Here is a 17,004-nt window from a genome sequence, read left to right as displayed (position 1 = left end):
TAAAAATCCAAGTGTCAACAGAAGAAGAAGCCTCCTCCCTCACAAAGCCCAAGAAAAAATGTCAGTCTTCTCTATGACGCCCACTTGCGTTGGCAAGAGCTGTTCCATAAAATTCTTGGCAACACCAACTAAGGTACAACTCCGCAATCCCTAATAAAACTGCCAAAAAGAAAAATGCAGTGTGTTTCTTTATATTTCTTCAATTCTTCTTCTTTGTTTCTTTGGGTATATAAGCAGCGTTTTATTACTAATTATTTACAGAAGAGAAATGTGTATGAAGGAGACAACCAAATTGGCGAAAAGAAGAACAAATACTCATATGAGGTGAAGTTGCTGAAGAACTTAGCTCCACCTCTAATGACTGCCCTTATAGCATTCTCTCCCATTGTCAATCCCCCAGGTAATTGTGCTTACTGTTTTTTTCCGCTTAGCACTTTGTATTTCTATCTTAAAAGTTGATCTAGTAAGATACAAAAATATTGCTACTCAAATATTTGATATTCTCATTATTATGATTCTTGATTCTGTTTCAAGATATTGCACAATTGTGTGCTGTTTATCAATTGTTTATATTTTAGTTTATTCACAAACTCTGCTTTATTTTTTTCTTTTTTGAGTGACCTTTCTTTTTAGTTCCTGTCTACCAGCACAGCTAAAAGGTAAAAGGAAAGCTTTAAGAAAACAAACAATTAATAACTAAGGGAAAAGGGATAAAGCTATAGGACCTGGAATTTAATTTTGGAGGAGAAGTAATAAGAAAGATGGAATTGGAAATACTTTATTTGCTTCATGATTAGACAGTATCTAAGTTTTTTATGCTGTAATTAGGAGAGTTAATGGAGGATCTAATTAGAACTTGTCAGAAGAAAACAAATTTTAGGGTCAGATGTACAATTAGTTCTGTTGTTTTCCATTTCAGCCGAGGAGTTGAATAACCTTAACTTCTTTTGCGAAATTCACTTATTGGATCAAAGAGACGAATTGATCATTCTACCAATTACTTTTCATTACCTTGAAAGGAAATCTTTTCTTCTCCTGATTGCATGCGATATAATGCTAAATCTTCTGAAATTGAGAGTCTTCATTATTCTATTAAATGCTAGCATGAAAATGCATGTTACTGCAATTAATCTATGGATATCCATTAGTGATAAAAATGTATGCTTAGCTTTCATCCTGGATCCACGACTAGTATTATATTTTTGTGCAGTATCTCACTTCTCCTTCAGTAGGATGCTCATTTGGCTTATAGTGTTCTCATATAGAATAGTGTTCGGTAGAGTATTTTCAATTGGTACTTGTCTCTTCCTAGCAAAAAGGAAACTTGTCTTTGTCATATATATATACTCTTGTTGATAGAAGTATTCATCTGTCTTTCTTGAGAACCTAGTTTTCTCGTTATTTTGCTATCCATCTTGCATGTATTACTATTTTGAGACAACTAGCCATATAGCTGGAAACAGAATCATTTCTTGTAACACTGTCCTATTGTTTTACCAGTCAATCTTGAAGTAGGGGTTACCATTAGGGGCCAAAGACAACACGTCTACGTGGAGTATTATTTACTTCAAGGGATGACACCAACAGTATTGTCGAAGGCGAAAAGCGATAAAAAATGCTCTACTGCTCCAGGTCTATTGGGCTTTAAGCGCAAAGCGCAATGAAGAAAATAATAAAAATACATATGTAATAAGAGAAAAAGTTAACTACTTCATACATAATGATTTCCTTAATAATTAACATATCTTTTTGCCAATCTTATTTATTGTTTAGTACTGCAGAACGAGCCTATTTGAGTTGCAGAAAACCCTTCATATTTACCACTCTTACGGCACCAATCGATTCACGTTTTCCGATTAAGCAAGGTTTTACAGATAGTTTGTGCGCTACTAGGTTATGATAAGAGACAGAGGTCATTTAGGTGTGGATAATCAGTGGTGACGGACTACCTAATGAATAGAAGTATATGTGAGAACCTTTTATTAAACCAGATATAAGGCACTCTAGGTGCAATCTTATAGGCTGTTTGGCTAAGCTTCGTTTTGGCCACAAGTCAATTTTTTTGGGCCAAAAGTACTTTTTTCCAAAGTTAAGGTGTTTGGCCAAGCTTTTAGAAGGAAAAAAGAGTGCTTTTGAAGAGAAGCAGAAGAAAATAGCTTCTTCTCAAAAGTACTTTTGAGAAAAATACACCTAGAAGCACTTGTTAAAAGCTTGGCTAAACGCTAATTTCTGCTCAAAAGTGTTTTTCACATTAAATAGCCAAACACAAGTTGCTTCTCACCAGAAGTACTTTTCTGAAAAGCACTTCTCAAAATAAGTTGGTTTTAGAAGCTTGGCCAAGCAGGCTATTAGTTTGCACAAGCAGACGTAATCACATAAAATCATCCCTACTTACTGAACATTGATGGAATTAGAACAATCATTATTAGGGTATAATAACAGCTGCACTGCCTTGATTTCGAGAGCTTTCTTTTAGAAGGATTTGAGCCTTAACAATGGCACCTCTCCTGATTCTTCTTGACTTCTGTACAATCCTCGTCTAACCTTTTGACATCCTGTCTCTGCAAAAGTATTTACACAGTCGATGTGATTAAACCATTCATTTTGCATGTTTATCCGAAAGCTTTTTTTTACTATCAACTTTAAGTAGCGGTACACAGTCACTTGGGAAGTTACCGTTAGATCTAGCATGATAACGTCATGGGGATTGTTTTACTGCTTGACCGAACTAAGATAGCATAAAGTTGAGAATCTACCTATTTCCCTGCATGGTGGACCTTTCGGCAAAGAAATGTCAAAGCATGTTTATTTTGTCCTTCATTTCTGTTGTCACACAACCGAAATCTGTTTCGGTTGATGCACTCGCAACTCTTAACTCTGCTGATAAAGCGGCTTACAACAATGAAACTTACACATTAGACTTATCCAGTTTGGAAATTATGTTAATTGATGCAATCCATTCTAATATGTGATTTGTGTGAGATTCGTGCAACCTGTCTGACTAAGGGACTTGGCAAGGTGACGCAACCCAACCAATTAAGGGATTCGCGTGATTTTATTACTTCACACGCTATGCTGCAATAAGAAGATGATTGGCATGATGGGAAAGCCTTTGCAAAGAACCTCAACTCTCACATCAAGTGCATGGAGGAGATGAAATTTGATATGACAGGCATGATGCATGGAGGAGATGAAATCTTGATTCAACGCCTGTGGTATATGGATGATATGATAGCTTAAGTTGACGTGTGTTGTGCGCATAAAAGATGATGTCTCGACTTGATGTACTTGGTGCGCCTCACATATTGCATGGATTTTGCCAATGAGAGTCCACGGCCTTATCTCTCTTGAGTTGTGTTTGATGAAAATATTATTTCCAAACATAGTCTATGGATTAGCGAGATCTTAATGAGATTGTAACTTGCCTTATAACTCTTAACATATTTTTATTGCGACAACATCAACTTGTGGTCTTAAAGCATAGGTTTTGAAGGAGAATGAACTGGAACGTTGGCTACGGTTTGTCTGAAGAGTAGCCTGGTTTACCCTTTACTCCATTGCGAAAAACTCATATCTGATATAATCGTTCTTTTATGTGATCTTTTCGGTTATTTAGTTATTTCTCATTTGGCTGAACCTCATCTTGTCTACTTGGTGAAGCTACTGATTGCTTCTTATCTCTGGCCATAACATATGCTAAAAAGCCCTAATGAATTAGGTTTTTGATCTCCTTCCTCAACTGCTCGCATACTTCAATGTCATATCTGTGCCAGCAGTGCTGTTGAGAAAAATGAGCTTTAGGTCTAACTTAATTCCATAAGGTAACTCAAGTGGTGAGGCTTGGTCAAGATCATATAAAGGATACTATAACTTATACGCCAGTGTTATCAAAGGCAAAATCTTACAAAAAGCATTTAGATCTGTTGATGGTTTAGCACAAAGCGCAAGTAAAGCGCGGGCTAGTTAGTGGATGAGATAGCAAAGAGAGGAAAATAAATAGTTCCAAACAGGGGAATCCACGTAGCTAGCATGCTCGTAATTTTCAGTTGATGAATGTTCTTACAACACTTGAAATGTTCTTACTTATGCTATTTGTGGTAAAAATATTTCAGTAAACACTTGCCTATTATATAACCTATACAAGACACAGATTGCAAGTGTTGATCATCCCCACCCCTTGCCTAAAACTTGAACCAAGAAAAAAATCCACATGAAAATTCTCACAAAAGTTTGACCATGTTAGCCATGTCAAGAATAAATGAAATATTTATTCAATATTAGAAATGATCACATCCAATGGACGATGCAGGAAGCTCTCACGTAGAGGACAAAATGAGAAGGTCGCCTAAGATGGTCTGATTATGTTTTACATAAATTACAGGCACTGGACAGTAAATACAATATTATTTATGGCGACTATAGTCTCTACTTTCTGGAGGTCCCTTTTGAAAGTGACTTGATTATATTTCCTTATTTCATATTAGTATGCTGGAAACATAGATCCAGGGCTGATTCCACATCTGATATCGGTCGCAAGAAGTAATTCCTTGATATCAATATGTTTGCAGTCGATATTCAGTACTGGGCCTTTTAATCTTAAAACATAATCCATCTTTTACCTGTTTCTTCGGCTCTCTTCTCCCCTTTATTTTATTTTATTGTATTTTTATTTGCAGTCTCAGTTGGACAAACAATAGATGTACAAAAGGGAGCTGCTTTGTTTAATAAAGCTTGCATTGGGTGTCATTATGCAGGTGGAAATATAATCCAGCCTGTGAGTATTACCTGCCTCGTGATTCCAATAGGCGTCAAAAATTTTGCAGCTCACCTTAGTTATTTTTCCTTTTTCATTGTTAGGGTGCGACACTCTTCTTAAAGGATCTAGAAAGGTAAAAGACAAAAGTCCATCCATAAGATTTTAGTTTTGGTTGTAACTTCTTCTAGCATGTCGCGGCTCCTTAGAATTTTACATATCTAAATTGAAACCAGAAGTTCAAGGAAAAGATGCTTTAATTTTAAACTGTAGTAAAAGTATTACCACACTTTACTGTTACCCATTTCAACGGAAAAAAAAGTATTACCATACTTATGAATTTACCTGTCAGCTGTTTGGTCTAATTTTCTGTACCCGGTGCCAGAACAAGAGATGGCAAGTAAGCTTATAAGATATTCACAGCAACTGGAAGTTCAGAATGTGAAGAGTTCATATGCTACTTCCTCTATTTTCACGAAATGTGCGCATGTACACCATTAACCTTTTAATTTAAAATGGCTCTAAATGAAAGGCTCTTTGTTGGCTGAAGATAATTTCTCTCCCTTCCCCTTTCCCTTCCCATTCTAAAGCTTAGCAGGTCAAACGTTTGTGAGCATAAGATTTCATTGAACATGTCAATTCTTGTGAGGAAACATATGATAAAAGGTAAACTGAATATTAAGATATTTGTATAAGCAGAACTTATGTGCAAACTAATTATCCTGTTACATATGTTAGCTAAGATTGAAACTACTAATGTTATTTTGTTGTGTTAAATTTTTGAATCTGCATTCACATAGTTTATCCAAAACCAAATTTGTATAGATAATAGGTTATTTCATCTTAACTTTTGAGATCTCATTGTCGCACTGTGTATATTATTCGGTTCATTGTCAGTTGTTTTTATGCATAGTTTAGGTGCAATTTGTCATATCATTTTGGAAAAACAACATGGCCATCCTTGAACTAGCTATTTTTCTGTTTAGAAATGGAGTTGACACGGAAGAGGAGATCTATCGCCTCACTTACTATGGCAAAGGGAGAATGCCAGTAAGTTCACTGTTCAGAACCATGTTATCTTTATGCTGCTATGTGGTGGACCATAATGTGCCATCTGGCTTTGCAGGGATTTGGTCAGAATTGTACACCGAGGGGTCAATGCACGTTTGGCCCTCGTTTGCAAGATGATGAAATTAAACTTTTAGCAGAGTTTGTGAAGTCTCAAGCCGATCAAGGTTGGCCTAAAATAGAAAATAGTGGAGATTGAAAATAATTCATGCTTCATTAAGTTTAATTCAAGAAATAGAAGAAATTAGCACAATTGTATAGGTCTGTGTAGACTTCACCCTCCCCAGACCCCACTAGTGGTATCACACGAGGTAGGAGTACGGTCTACGTACACCTCATCCTCTCTCCAGATCCCACTAGTGGGATCACACTGGGTAATGTTGTTGTACAAAATGTGCATTTCATGTTTCTCAATTCTCTGTCTTTTCATCTCTCCGTCCCATTCGGCGTTCCTGCTCACACATCCCTACCACTAAAGGGGATGCAGATAGAAGTAGTCAGTCATCTCAAGCAGACCAATCCCAAAGTTTATGTTGGAGTCTAAACCATGCACGTTTATTTTCCTTTTTTGAGGTACCTGTTGATGGCATGAAGGGTAGCCTCATTTGCCTGTGTAAAGTTGACTATGTTTCTTTCAATCCCTAGCTGTATAGTTTTAGTTGCCACATGCTGGACCTGCTAGAGCACATGCCCATATGCATGTGTTATTCTGAACTGGATATAAAAACTTGAGTTTGACTATATTCCTACTCCCCGGGCAAAAAGTGTTAACAGAAACTCTACACTTTGCATTTAAAATATCCAGGCCTTGTGCTGGATTTTGAATTCAAAAATTCTTGGTAATTAGATGATTTGAAGCGTCCAGAGGGGTCTATTAATAATTTATTTTCTTGTACTACTTTTGGTCCCTCTTCCCCAACAAAAAGGCTGGAAAAAGGTTATGTGGTTGTTAGGAAAGCATGTTACATGGGTGCTTAGACTTGTTTAAGCTTTTTCATCTGTTATTTGGTATTATCCTTAATTGATAACACATGTTTTAATGTATATACTAATTTCAAGATAATGAAATGGCTTTTAGAATGGTTGAATGATGAGGATGCTGGTCTCCTTTGGATTTAGTAGGGGATTGAGTACAAATGGTCTATCTTACTTTTGGATTTGTGGTACATAACCTCCTTGATATACTATGTAAATATGAGCAAGATCTCCTCTCTTTTTTTCCTGAGATTTCATACAAATGATCAACCTTTTCGCGAAGAAATATGGCACAGTTGAAGAAAAAAAATCCATAAGGTAATTCTAATTAATTGGAGTTACGTTTTGAGTCATGTTGGTAAGTCTACTTTAATGTATTAGTTTTGTTATAGATTTTATAACTTTAGGAGCTAGAAAACCTAAAATTTTAAATATTGAGATTGGTTACACAAAGCTGCCATGGATAGAGAGGAATTATATTGTTAACTATCTTGGAATTGAGGCATAGTAGTTGTTGCGCCAGGAATTATATTGTTGATCCTAACTAGCTTGGAATTGAGGCACAATAATTGTTGCGTCGCAAGGAATGAGTCTTTAAGATTGTCGGTGCATATAACTTGAATCCCTAATTACTACCTCTCTTCCATTAACTAGAGACATATTGTCACGGGCCGACTTTCTTACGCTCGTCAGCGGCACTGAATAGCCCGTGCGGCGCCAGCAGTTCCCCTCGCTGCAGGTCAGCCTTTCCTTTTCTCAGGTTTTTCAAGCACGATCTTGTGCCCGTGGTGAAGCTTGCCTAGAAGGCCTGCTCCAATTGTGCCGCCCGCATGATGTCTAGGCTCTTGGCCTCGACTAACTGTGACGCTTCTCATCTTAGGATCGTAATCCATGCGCGCCCTGGGGTAGGCTAAGGACATGTCTTGACCTTCGCCTAGAATTGAGCATCGCTCTCGCGTGCACAACCTAATCCTCAAGCTTGACACTCGCCTCGTGCATCCGCACCCAGCTTGCGCCTCGCCCGAGTAAGGTAACCTTTAGTCCTTGGCCATTGTTATGTGCGTCTTTCGTGGCATGCCCATACATAGCTCTCGCGACACACTTCCATCCCGAATAGTGCAGTGTTGCCCCACAACTGCACGTTTAGACCAACGGACCCTTGCTCGCATAGTTGAACCCAAGCTATGCTTATAAGTCGACACATGAGGCCCCTAAGATAGGTGCATCAAGTATCCAATCGGCACGGAGGTATCAATCCATCATTCGGCAGCCCACGGGGCATACCTGTTGCACATATCTAGCCTTCAGCGCCCGTTTGGTGCCCAACGCTAACCCTGAGGCGTCGCGCCGCCCCATAGAGTTCCCTAACTCATATGGATACCTATGACACTCCTTTGAGTCGCCCAGGCAGGCCCTTGAGGTTCCCCCTCAAGATCGCTCATTTGATACGGCTTGGTGGCAACACGCATGGGGAAGGCAGGTTGAGCTTTCAACACCTATACCCCCTTATATATGCTTAAAATTAAAAAACTCAAGTTTTCTGAGTAGACAGGTCTACGTCAGAGAATCAAAAGGACCTTTTCTCACCGGTTCCGAATGAAGTCACAACCCAAAATGCGGGTTGTGACACATATCCCTCTTTGTGATTAAAGAAGCATTTGTCTAATTGGAAGTAGTAATCATGTCATTAGTCATTCTTGTCCATAATTATAACTTCATTAATGGAAATCAGAGAAACATGTTTGCCATGACCATAGCACATTAAAAGGCAAATTACTTTGTGTGAATATTATTAAGTGCATAATAGAATACACATATCATAGAAACATAATTAGACATTATCACACAAAAGAGACCCCACTATTGCTTAGATGAAAAGCATTTGAAATTTTTTAGTATTCAAATTAGATAAGCTTGTAATTAGTGGCTACACAAATTAGAGATAATGAAAATCTAACGAATGAATTTGAACCACCCTTTGCTAACCAAAAACAAATTAAAACGTACTGTTGGACAAATTAACAGAAGAAACCTAAAAAATCCTATCTATAAATAATTTTCAAGACTAGTGTGACCCATAAACATAGGGAATATAGAAAGAAAGAAACCCTAATTTATTATGTTTTGTTTCTTTGTGAAGGCAAAAAAGAGAAGAAAAGGAGAAGCCTTATAATAAACACGGACAGCTTTATTCACAACCACCTAACTCCCCAACCTTAATCAAATGAAGATTTAACTCAATTCAGCTAAATTACAAGGCAAAACCATGTGACTCTCTATATATTAATCAAATAATTGGGAGAACAATAAAGCAAAGAAAAAAAATGACATTATATAGCCGCTGTAAAAATAATAGCAGAAAAAATGTATAAAATTTGTATATATATATTCTGTATGTTATATACAAAAATTATACAAGTTTTATACACTTTTTCGACTATCAGATATAAATAATTTCTGACGCGGGCTAAAAATAATAATACCCCTAAAAAAAATATAAGATTAGGCATTAAAGGTTTTTGTGGTCCTTCCCTTCCATTAGGGCCTGTCTACATGCATGTCAATGTTTATCAATCAAAGACAGAAGGAACCTCCAAAGCTAAAGACAAAAGGACGCCCTCACTTGATTCCACCAACCTGACCAATACATACATACATACATACATATATGTAATAGTATGTAATTTACATAAAGCAAATGCAATTTTTGAATTTTAAATTATGTGATACTACTATCACTATGTCTACCGTCTGATGTACGTTTGGAATTCATAGCCAAACTAATTTATATTCGTGCTCAGGGGTAAAATGCTTAGTAGCAAGAAATCCTCTACTTTCAAGATAATTATTTTATTATGGAGGGAGGTATCTCAATCACCCACTACATCCTTTACTATTATCACTATGTTGGGTGGCAAACGGTCGGATCTGATAATGGTGTGTAAAAATGGATAAAATATTCGATCCGATCCATATTTATTACAGATAAAAAATAAGTTAACTGACGGATAATTAATATGGATATTCATAATCCATATTATCCATGACTTTTTCAATACGATCACTTTTGGGAGAATTTCTAATCTCTGAAACTTAAGGAACCTCCAATTTGAGGTTTTACAAATGTAAAGTTAAATTCATTAGTTATCCATTGATTATCTATTTTCTAAGTGGATAATATAATTTTTATCTATATTTAATCCGTTTTTTAAAAGTTAACTAACTTGCAGCTAGATCAAAATTAAACAAGACAGTCTCCTTGTATAGGTAACGTGAAAATGTGGGAAGACTTGCAACACTTTGTAATTAACAAACAATATTACCACCTCATCTCGAAATTTTCTGAATTATAAAAGGGGGCCACAAAAGAGAAACCTATCAGAGAGGAAATCATTTTAAAATTTTGTCTTTCTTAAAAGTTGCCACATTGTTGAAAACAACAAGTGAAGAAGGGGCATTATATTGAAGGTTTGAGTTTGTCTAGGTAAAAGACATTGCCCCCATGTGCCCACCAGCAACGCATGCGCCCGTTTATATTCTCTCTTTCCCAACCTCCCCCTTTGATCATTAATTAATATAGTAGGAGTATAAAACTACCTTTGGTCCACTTTCTCGTTTACTATTTGTAGTAGCGGTCCCTATTATTTGCTATAGTCGCCCAACAAAAATATAACTGTTTCTAGTTAGGTCCAACGAAATAATTCATTGGTAAATGACTAGTGTCTAATAGTAATGTTTCATATAGCTAGTATCAACGTCAAATTACGATTGGACAATGAACATACTACCTAACCGCCACCCCTAAAAGATAAACGAGTATTCTCCAAGGAATTTTAGACGGTTGACATTTATATAGACCAAAAGCCGTAAGCAAAATATAAACTTTTTGCGATATTAGTATTTCATGATTTTTCGCGACCAAGCCATAAAAAACGGTGGCGAAGCTATGTAGGGTGAAGAGGCTTTGATTGGGTATCCTTTATTAGAAATTACATTGCATAAATAGGTTAAAAATTATATGTATATAGATAACTTAGCTTGTTGAATCCCTTATTATATAAAAAAAATTAAAGTAGACCGTAGTGTTTTTTGAATTTTTTTGTTAAAATTTCTGGTTCCACCAATTGTCAAATTAGATAACTTATTCGTGCTCATTAGGCCATTGGAAACTATAACCTTGATGATGCAACCTTCTTTGTGATAGAACAACAAAGCAAATAACGCAAAGCATATAGTAAACACACAATACTAGTTCTTAAACCGTTGAAAAAACGTCCAGGTTAAAAAAATTTTTTCTATCACACTCCCCCCAACCAAGAGGTTGTGAGTTCGAGTCACCCCAAGAGCAAGGTGGGAAGTTCTTGGAGGGAGGGAGCAGCATCTCTACCTCAGGGTAGGGGTACCCTTCAGACCCCACTAGTGAAATTATACTGGGTTGTTGTTATTGTTTGATGTTATCACACTCCCACCAACATTATTTTCGATGAATTTTTTACAATCTTTCTACTCGAACAATGTTTGACCGTTTTTCTTCCCCATTGAAAAATAACAATTTTAACACTAACATGATATTCACGGGTTGTTGTTGGTTGACAAATCCATCAACTATTTCAGATTTCCAACGGACTGAGCCGTAATTGTTTCTTTCTTCAGTGAATTCATTTTAAGGGATAATTCTTTAATGAATCTGGTTTTCCTCTTTTTAGGTTTGATAATCATGTCACCAGTACAACTAGATGAAAGGACGAACAATGTTTTTCAGTACATGTACCATCTAGAGTAAAGATCTTATATTAACTTATGGGAAACAATCGGCGTAGAATAATTAATACATGCTATAGCCAAAATCACCTAGAGTTAATTATTAATCGTACTTGTTAAGACAATATTATATTTTAATCGTCTGATTTTTAGATATTTCACGATTGCTATTAAATGTTTTGACTTCAGCACATGCATTATGTTGGCTTGTCTTGCATTTGACCCTACTTGTATATTAACTCATTACTATATAATTTGGAGAATAGTTTTGATCAATCATTAAAATCTAGCTAGAGTTTCCTATATTGTGTGAAATTTCTTTGTGAACAGGAATTAGTGCATTAGATTCTTTTACTTTTCCGATGAAAGTATATACATTTGCAATAAACGCAAAAATGAGAGTCGTTTGTGCACACGTTGTTTGATTCACGCAACAAATTATACATGAATCCTAGCTATTAACGGATGGAACAAAATTCTGAAATAGCAACTAAACAATGTAATAATGAAGAATTTGATAGAGAAATTATTTCTCTAATAATAACCAAATACCCCTAATTGTTAAGGGACTAAACCAGAAAACCCCATAAACTTAGTGGTCCAAATTTGCAATTCACTCAGATCTACTATAGCACAGTTACCTTTCAGTTTTAATAATAGAAGAATTAACCCAAATAATAATCAAACATGGACCACTAAACCTAATTTGTCTATATAAGGAAGCTCGTTGGTACATAGGACGGGTAGTTTTCTACAACACATACAAGTTTAATTTGTGGTCCCCTCTCCCATTTCCTTTAAATTAAATTACGTAATTAGTCTTGAAAAAAGAATTACTCAATTAGAAGCTAGAGAAGGAAGAAGAAGACAAGAAAAAAGGAGAGAAAATAATAGAAAAATAAACATTCAGGCAAGGAGGCAATAAGTCAATATCAACAGCTGTAAGAAATTAGCAAAAACCAATTAATAGATGGATCCAACAATGAGTTCGGTACTACATTCACTCCGACCCACAGTAACGAACCATTTTATTTTTTTATTTTAATCTAAAATAAGTATTCATTTATATAATCAAAAAGAAATTAATTTTATTTTTTTAATATTTATACTTATTTACATACTCAAATGTGTCAAGGTAATAATTAATTAAGACTAATTAGTGAATATATCTTTTTTCCTCTAGCAGTTTCATATTTTCTTTAACGGACGTGTCAAATATAAAATTGTGACCCGAGGGAGTAGAATTTAGTATTATGAGAGCAAATCATACTTTCAAACTCAAAACTCACAACGTTTAGAAGTTAAATCCGCCACTGAAATTAATCATTAAAAGCCTCTAGTGACAAGAATGCAGAAGGGGAGGAAAAGGAAAAAGTAAAGAGAGGGGTATATATATATATATATAGGAGTAGTAGATGGAAGGGAGATTCACGAGGGACATCCATCCATTTTCTGCAAAACCCAAAGCATGCATGCTTCTTGTGTGTGTGTGTGTTAATTTTGTGTTGCATCAGCCATAGGGCATCAATAACACACACACACACACCAAAAGTCCCACTTCCTTCTTATACCTTAAAATGCTTCCTCAAATAGACTATTACCCTTTCTTCATTATTTGCTCTTTCTTGAATCCATTCTTGTTATATAGTACTATAAGTATATATTTGTATGTTGGTTTTTGAGAGGTTGAAGCTGCCAGCATGATCTGGTAAGAACAAAGTCCATTTCTTTCTATATATAAATATTTTCTTGCAAAGAAGAAAAGAAAAGAAAGTCCATTTTTTCTTAAAATTTTGAGGTCTTTTAATTTCCTGTTTTGGGTTTGAAATTGAAGTGATATTTTCGAAAAGAAAATGGAATTTTTCGAAGTTTTCTTGAAAGAAAATATAGGTATCGTCTTTCATAGGTTTGGTTCCATCAGGTCATCTAGCAGCTTCAATCACTCACCAACAATACAGAAACAAATTAAATTAAAAGGCTTCATTTGAGCTTGACTTCTCAAGGATATATTAGTCAAGACATTGATTTATCTCAGGTAATTCTGTATCTTTATTTTTACTTTAGATTATCTTCTTAATTCCTTTTTTAACTCCTAGTCTAGTACTAAAACACAATGATGGTTCTAATGACATATGATAATTGAACTTTAGGCGTGTCAAATTGCAAATAAGGCAACAAAATTCTATCCCATTAATGGAAGCCAAATTTCTGTGAACTACTACTATATATTGTTCCTTATTAAACTTCTTTTTCCTTTTCTTCAATTTATTCTTTTATGTTATGTTCATAAGTTTTTGTGGAAATTCCCCTTAGGATTTTTTTCAGGAAATCAAACTCAAGAATCCCCCCAAAAAAAAAAAATTCTTCTTAATTTGTTTTTAGGAAAACCCCAAAAATAATGAACTTGAGCTGACGGAGTAAATGAGACTAGACCTCAGTATTTCTGATTTTAAGGACAGATTTTCGACAAGGTTTTACTTTTCATAGACAAATGTAGTTCTTGTGTGCGTGTATGTGTGTGCTTGTTTGTTTGTCATGTCTAGTTTTCTATGCAGATAATATCAAGATTGAGCAAGTAAAACAAATTCCCAGGACACGAGAAAGATCGACATGCTTGTTAATAAATTTACAAGCTTGCATTTTATCTTATGGTATCAAATTAATTAATCACGATGACACGTACTGTACTTTTGTTAGTGGAAATAATACTTAATAACCTAACATTATATGTTTAACTAGTGGTGCACCATTTAATTATTACAAGTTCATTTTGGTAGGTAAAAGATTGTCGGATTTTCATTACTTGGTGCCCTTCTATTGTTTATAAATATATCTGATCCAATTACAACAACTATTTGAAGAATATGACCTCGTAAATTTGACATTCTTGTGTTTGCTGAAGTGTTTTATTCATCTGCCAATTGGAGCTTTGCTGAAGTGTTTTATTCACTGCCTATTGGAGCTTAATTTATGCACCAATTGGTATGTATGCATGTATGAATGTCAAGCAATCCTGTACCATTTTGACATTTCAGAATTTAAACTTTATAGTCAGAATACATAGACAGACACTTTAACTATCACAGAAATTTTACTTGAGCGCGTGAACAGTAAAAATATGTTGACAAAAACTATTTCAATGGTACAATGCAAACAGTAAAATACACCATTTTCCCATTATATAATTAAACCCTCATCCCCTTTTACCTGCCCTAGTTCTTCACCCTTTCCTAAAAAGTCCAGCCCTATTTCTTCACCCTTTTCTTGATTTTTTGGTTTAAAAATTCTATTATTCTCACCAAATTGAAAGTTGTCTCGCCGTTTGTGTTCGAATCTTGACTTAAGCTCTCAATTATGTCTCTCACACCAAAAGTCGATTCATGCCGTTGTGGTCATGAATGTCAATTAAAAACTTCATGGTCTCCATCTAATCCTGGAAGGAGGTTCTATGGATGCAGAATTGAAAAGGTAAGTGATAATTAACTACAATTAATTATTTTTGCTATGTTGTTCCCGATTTTAGTTTGAATGAATTTGTTTTTTTGAAGGACAAAGGTGGATGTAATTATTTTAGGTGGGTTGACGACGAGTTTCCTAGCCAAGCGAATAGGGTTATTTGGGGTTTACTAAACAGGGTCAAAACTTTTGAAGAAGAAAGGGCTCGAGTAATAACATGGAGGAAGAAATTGGCTTATATTATAGTAATAATGCTAATTATTTGGGTTTGCTACTGTGTCGTCGATCGTTGTAGTTGTTGTGGTCTGGTGGTTGGAGTAGTTGTTGTATTTTGTGTCTTAGGTGCTGTATTTTGTATTTGTAATGGTGGTTGATATATTTTGGGTGTATCTAGTTTGTTTGAATGTAATTTTGGCCAGTGGCCTTATTTCAATGAAACAATTTTTCTGCAATTGCTTTTTATATATTGGTTCTCTGTTTCAAATATGGAATTCAAAGTACTAAAATGTTGAAGTTGTAAAATGAATTCAACTGATAAGTCATAACAAACAACTATCGCAGTCTACCATCCTCCATATTTACCAAGCACATACAATCCAACTTATGCAGAAAAAGCACTGCAATTGCATTCATAAATGATGCAAAAGGCTGTTGATGCTACTATGAATGCTTTGGATTGAATGCTTCATAAAAGCACATACACGAATGCTTTAAACTGAAGCTATCAATAGCATTTAAATTGCATTCACAACTAAAGTATTTACAACACCAGTCACAGTTCCAAACAACTAAAGTGTTTACATCTTAAAGTAGTGCCAACTAATGACCCAAAAAAGACACAATAATCAATCCAAGTCTGGATACTTAGGAAAAGTCACGAACTCAAACTCAAAATAGCACATTCCTAACACAACTATGGCGCTGGAGGGGCTGGACTTACAACTGAAGATATAGTTGATGAAGATCCAATATGGTTTCTCCTGTTTGCACTTTGTTGTTGTAGCTGGGAAGTAATTATTGTATTTCTGCCTTTAAACTTAAGCCCAGGAGGTTTAAAACCAAGATCAATATTGACTGCATTGGTATCCTTCACAACCTTAGTCCCATATGATACAACTCTTTCACCTGAACTACCAGGTTGAAATTGACATAAAAGTATATAGATTAGTCATCAAAAATGGTAGTAATAACAAATTGAAGTTATGAATAGAAAGTCCTTACATTAATGACAGTCATTCCAGTTGTAGGGTTGGTGTAACATCCAAAACCAATATTTCTTGGCCTCTTCTGTCCATCAGATGGTGGTATAGATTCAACACCTCACCCCCTTGTTCTTTTAACCCCAACAGTAAGTTTTTAAGGAGCAGTTGTTGGAGGTGCATTTGGAAATGCACCCCTGCCAAATCTAGTGTTATTTCTCCTTCCTATGCCGCTGCTTGTATTAATTGCTACAGATTCTTGAGTTGCTGGACTTCCTTGGCTTTGTTGAGTTGCTTGAGTTGATTGTCCACTTGTAGACTCTACCATTCTACCCTAAAAAAATTTCAATTATAACACATATATAAGTTAGCATTAGAAGTGAACAAAAAGGTGAAAAATATTACAACTTACCCTTGATTGGCATGTAGACTTGTTATGGCCTGCTTGATGACATTTTGAATATTTTATCTTAACTCCTTGATTAGAGAGCTTGCCATACTTCTTTTTCTTAGGCTCATTCTTGGACTTTCTTATTTTCTTTTGGGGCTGCCTGGCATTGGCTTTGGTGGAGGAGGTTCAATTACCATGTTATTAGTGTCAGACCACATCTTCATGTTGGGGATTGGTTCAAAAAAGTATTGATATGCCTTGAGAAATATCTCCTTTCTATATCGGTGATCCACATAATTGTATGGTTCTTCTTCTTGGTAGATCCCTCTTAACTGCCAGGATATACAAGTGCATGTTCTTCTCCTCAAGTTCACTATATATCTGTATTCATACTCATCAAC

At 35.5% G+C, this 17,004-nt stretch overlaps 1 protein-coding gene and 1 long non-coding RNA gene across 3 annotated transcripts; both read left to right on the top strand.

Annotated features, from left to right (window-relative positions):
- Nucleotides 1–6,250, top strand: LOC104104884 (cytochrome c6, chloroplastic). Of its 2 annotated transcripts, none has more exons than XM_033658371.2 (6): nt 1–133; nt 262–400; nt 4,755–4,774; nt 4,858–4,889; nt 5,740–5,803; nt 5,880–6,250. In XM_033658371.2, the coding sequence occupies exons 1-6, from the start codon at nt 59–61 to the stop codon at nt 6,018–6,020; spliced, it is 471 nt and encodes a 156-aa protein (XP_033514262.1). In that variant the 5' UTR covers nt 1–58; the 3' UTR covers nt 6,021–6,250. The 2 variants fall into 2 exon arrangements, with proteins under 2 accessions (XP_033514262.1, XP_009611368.1); XM_009613073.4 differs by having other exon boundaries at nt 4,677–4,774.
- A 6,471-nt stretch (nt 6,251–12,721) lies between these two features.
- LOC104104879 (uncharacterized) lies at nt 12,722–15,465 on the top strand. The gene is made up of 2 exons (XR_688211.4): nt 12,722–15,025; nt 15,106–15,465. It is a non-coding gene; the product is annotated as an uncharacterized lncRNA (long non-coding RNA).
- The last annotated feature ends 1,539 nt before the right edge of the window (nt 15,466–17,004 follow it).

The sequence above is a fragment of the Nicotiana tomentosiformis genome, chromosome 2, assembly GCF_000390325.3.
Source record: "Nicotiana tomentosiformis chromosome 2, ASM39032v3, whole genome shotgun sequence".
Classification (NCBI taxonomy): domain Eukaryota; kingdom Viridiplantae; phylum Streptophyta; class Magnoliopsida; order Solanales; family Solanaceae; genus Nicotiana; species Nicotiana tomentosiformis.
This window is presented reverse-complemented; position numbering and strand designations above follow the sequence as displayed.